General features: G+C 36.4%; 1 protein-coding gene across 1 annotated transcript; it reads right to left on the bottom strand.

Moving 5' to 3' along the window:
- Positions 1–222: 222 nt before the first annotated feature.
- LOC145111251 (serine carboxypeptidase-like 45) lies at positions 223–3,105 on the bottom strand. The gene is made up of 10 exons (XM_079047548.1): positions 2,546–3,105; positions 2,367–2,468; positions 2,025–2,120; positions 1,747–1,839; positions 1,605–1,675; positions 1,233–1,514; positions 1,022–1,149; positions 835–927; positions 644–761; positions 223–501 (listed from the first exon to the last, which is right to left on the bottom strand). Exons 1-10 carry the CDS (start codon positions 2,796–2,798, stop codon positions 298–300), a joined length of 1,440 nt encoding a protein of 479 aa, XP_078903674.1. The 5' UTR covers positions 2,799–3,105; the 3' UTR covers positions 223–297.
- Between the last annotated feature and the right edge of the window lie 901 nt (positions 3,106–4,006).

The following is a 4,006-nucleotide window of genomic DNA, read 5'->3' as shown; positions in this document are numbered from 1 at the left end:
ATCGTGATTGTAAGACCCAATACAATCTTGCTTCAGAATTGGTCCTAGCTAGTTTGATCAAGATCTCTAAACTTCGTGTGGTTCGACCAAATGGTGCGGTTTACCTTATTAAGATCAAGATCGAGATCTTAAAAACCATGTTCAAGTCAACTAAAATCCAAAAAGAACGAAAGGTTCATGAATTGCGGAAACAAACTTCTATTGAGGCTCATTAAAGACGCACGACAACAAACCAATTAAAACTGAATTTATTCATTATAATCAAAATGGCCAAGAGACATGTGAAAGTGGTTTTCATTAGCGTAATTCAACACGGAATACCGCATGTGTTTGATCATCCTTTTCACTGATTTCATCTGCTTGTGGCAAAGGTTTCCCGTCCAGAAATGCTTTGAATAAGGCAAGTGATCGCTCCGGTTGAGAAAATGGAGCTTCATGTGCTGCACCTCTTATGGTTGCATAAGATAAAAAATCACCATATACTTGTGTCCATCCCCCAACCTACAAAATAACTCAACTTCAGAAAAAAAAAAAAAAAACCCAAAGCTCATGTATACAACACTTTATCCAACATGCTTACCCATTCAAATATTCCCCTTAGATCCATTAAGTAAAATAAATAAATAATAATAAGTGAAATAACCTGGTTGCCATTGAACCAAGACCTGTATGGAATAGTTGTCTTCAACCCTAATTCCTTAGCCATGCCATTGATCACAACTCGTGTCCCAGTTAAAGGTAGGACCGAATCTTGATCGCCACTGAAAGAACCAAAAGCAGGATGCAATAAAAGACAAATCAATGAAAATACATTGTTGTTTCTTGCGTATTCACCTGTAAATAAAAACCCTAATGCCAGACTTGATAAGGGAAGCCAACAAAGGAGCCATTGGTACATCCAAATCGCTCATATCATAATTCAAATTGCTGTTGTAAACAAAAATAAGCAGATTGTTATTTATATTATATAACCTGAAATTTTATAAACTAAACCAGGATCTTAATTAAAACCGTTTATTACTCGGTACATGCGGCCCACGGGTTACCATCCACGAGCCGAGCATGTAAAGCGGTTTGCACATCTTTCCGGTTCAAGTACTCGGTTGTTTCATCCTCCACACAAACATCCACCTTCGTTTCCGTACCTTGCTGTCAAATAAAAACAGGCATTTACGTCTTTTCTTCCACAAATGCAGTAGAAATTGAAATAAGTGGGGAGTTGGTTAGCTCACAGTGTTATCGAGAACTTGTGACTGTGAGAAAACATTTGACAAACAAATGTTGAGAGTGATGTCATAAGCGTTAATGGATTGACCAATCTCCCTTGTAGCTTGATTTGCAACAAGAGTGCATTTAGGGGTGAGAGTATTGGATTCGGTTTGTCTTCTTATGGTTGAGTAGTTGCACTCTTTATTGAGTAATTCGTATGTATCATCTGATATCAAACCATGAGACCAAAGATACTCCCCCTTTAAATTAAAATCCGTATCAATATTCAATAGTGGATTGCCGATCTACACAACAAATGTTAATTTCATTAAGAAAAAACTTGATATGAACAAGAAAACGATACAAAAAAGAAAACATGGACTGAATTTACTCACTGCAATTCCCTTGAAATTGATCTTGGCTTTTGATTGAACTATGAGATTTGCTAGTGTAGGAACATAGTGTCCTGTAATCAACTATGAAAGTTAGCATACTAACTTTATATCAAAAGCTCTTTGATGTTTTTACATATATTACCTGCATAACTTTCGCCTGTGATATAAAAGTCTCTATTCTTGTACTCTGGAAAATTTTCAAACCATTTCTCAAGAAAAGCAAGATTGTCGCCAGCTGAAATGATGAACGATAATTGGAAACAGTTTGTTCATACTCATATACAACATTTATTGTGTAACAAAAGCAATCATGATATTAAACCTTTTGATACTAACTCAAACCCAAATGATTATAAGTAACATAGAATCATATAGTGATCGTGAACAACACTCTTGATAAGAAGTAACTAAGTAAGGAACCTGTAATGGCATCATTCACTGATTGATAAAAGGACTTTTCATCAGAATAAGAGAATCCCACTCCTGCTGGTGTATCCAAGTACAACATATTCGCCTCTGCCAAAACAACAAGGAATTCCCAAAATTATTTCCTCAAAATATGTATAATCAATAAGAGCATTCATCAAAGCCATCCATGGACGTTCATAGAACACAAAAACCTTGTCAGATAAGTGCCAATCATATCACTTAAATCATGATTTAGGGCAAAACTCGGCCACTATTGAAAACTTAATTCTGCAATAATACACTCAACATTGAATAATCAGTTATGGCAGAATTTTCAATGCAGATTCTGTATACCTTTATTCCAGCTACACTCATTTTTAACCAAAACATCGCCACTTGGTTTAAAAGGACCATGCTCAACAAAAGCCCCTTCTCCCACAGACGAACAACCAGGTCCTGCAAAAAAATAAACCAAATGCTTCACTCGGTATGCATGAAGTCGAATAGGTTTGGGGTGAAATAGCGAAAATTACCTCCATTCAACCAAAGCACAAGCGGTTTGGAAGATGAGTCGGATTCAGCTTCAACAAAATAGTAAAACAGAGATCTCGGTTTGGCGTCATCAAGGGAGATGTAGCCTGCAAATTGTTTGAATGTAACCGGCGGTTGGCCTGGTAATATCACTACCTCATTGGCGGTTGGCCTGGATTCAACGCCCTTGAGACATGTATGCATTAATATTATCCCAAACAGTAACTTTGCAGAGAGTATCCATGGCTCAGACATGATTGAGAAAGAGGCGTTTTGTAGTAGGTAACTTAAATCCAAAATAGCGTACAATCATCAACGCATTCTTCACAAGTTTTGGTTTCCATGATAGCGTTTTTTACTTTGTCGAGAAGGGAATCACTTTTCAAACTCAATCTGCAGGATTTTCGTTGTGACGAACAATATAGGATTGATTAGATAATTAATCAAGAAGAAGATGCGGATGTATGAGCCAAAGGTTTAGATTCGATTGAAGAACACCAACGATCACAATACAATACGATCTAAATGAAAAAAGTGGGAGAGAATTAAAACGTAACATTCAATATTGTTTTTAGACAAAAAAAAAAGTTTATGATTCGTCCATGGCTCCATGCAAATATACCAAAAGTTCTATGTTGTATGTTCGGTCCTTTACTATTTTATTTTGACACGAATGATCCATGTGTTTCAATTTTCATACATAGTTAGTCATTAATTCATGTTTTATTTTATATTTTTTAAACTCACGTAAAATGACATTTTTATGGTTTGAAGCGTTTGGTAATAGTGGATGTTATGTTCCTTTTTGTTTCTCAAACTGATACGGACCATCAGCCCCCTCAAGCCCAACACATAGTCAGGCCCAAAAGAGAGATACGCCCACGGCCCACCTGCAATGTTAAGGGATTAAAGGAAACCCAAGTCAAAGTGTGAGATGGACTTCAAAAAAGTCTAGAAGCTTCGGTAAGGGACGTGTAGACCTACACAAAAAGACCGGTCTCGGATTGGACCCGAAAAAGACCGAGACTGAACATGTCTAAAACAAGACCGGACTGAGAAAACACCGGTCCTAAAAAAGACCGGACCGAAAAAAGACCGGCTCGAGACCGTCCCGGACCGATCCGAAAAAGACCGGACCATTCCGAAACCGGTTCGAGACCTAGCGAGACTGGTTTGGGAAAAAGACTGGTGACCAAACTTTATAAATATATCATTTTTTTTGTTAATTATACACATTTTATTCACAAATTATCTAACTTATTTCATATGTTTCTTTTATTAAAATTAATTTATCATTTTTAATAAATCTTAATTTATCATTTTGGTGTTAATCACATATTTGTTAATGGAAAAAACTCGAAACAAAAACAAAAGAATCAATAAATACCGAAATCGAATAAAAAAAACCCGAAAATTGAACTGAAAAAGACGCACGGAAAGACATCGAGACCGGACTGAAAAAA

Source organism: Lactuca virosa, chromosome 5, assembly GCF_052849685.1.
Source record: "Lactuca virosa cultivar CGN04683 chromosome 5, Lactuca_virosa_CGN04683_v6, whole genome shotgun sequence".
In the NCBI taxonomy this organism is placed as follows: domain Eukaryota; kingdom Viridiplantae; phylum Streptophyta; class Magnoliopsida; order Asterales; family Asteraceae; genus Lactuca; species Lactuca virosa.
The sequence above is the reverse complement of the archived record's forward strand: the minus strand, read 5'-3'. Positions and strand labels throughout refer to the sequence as shown.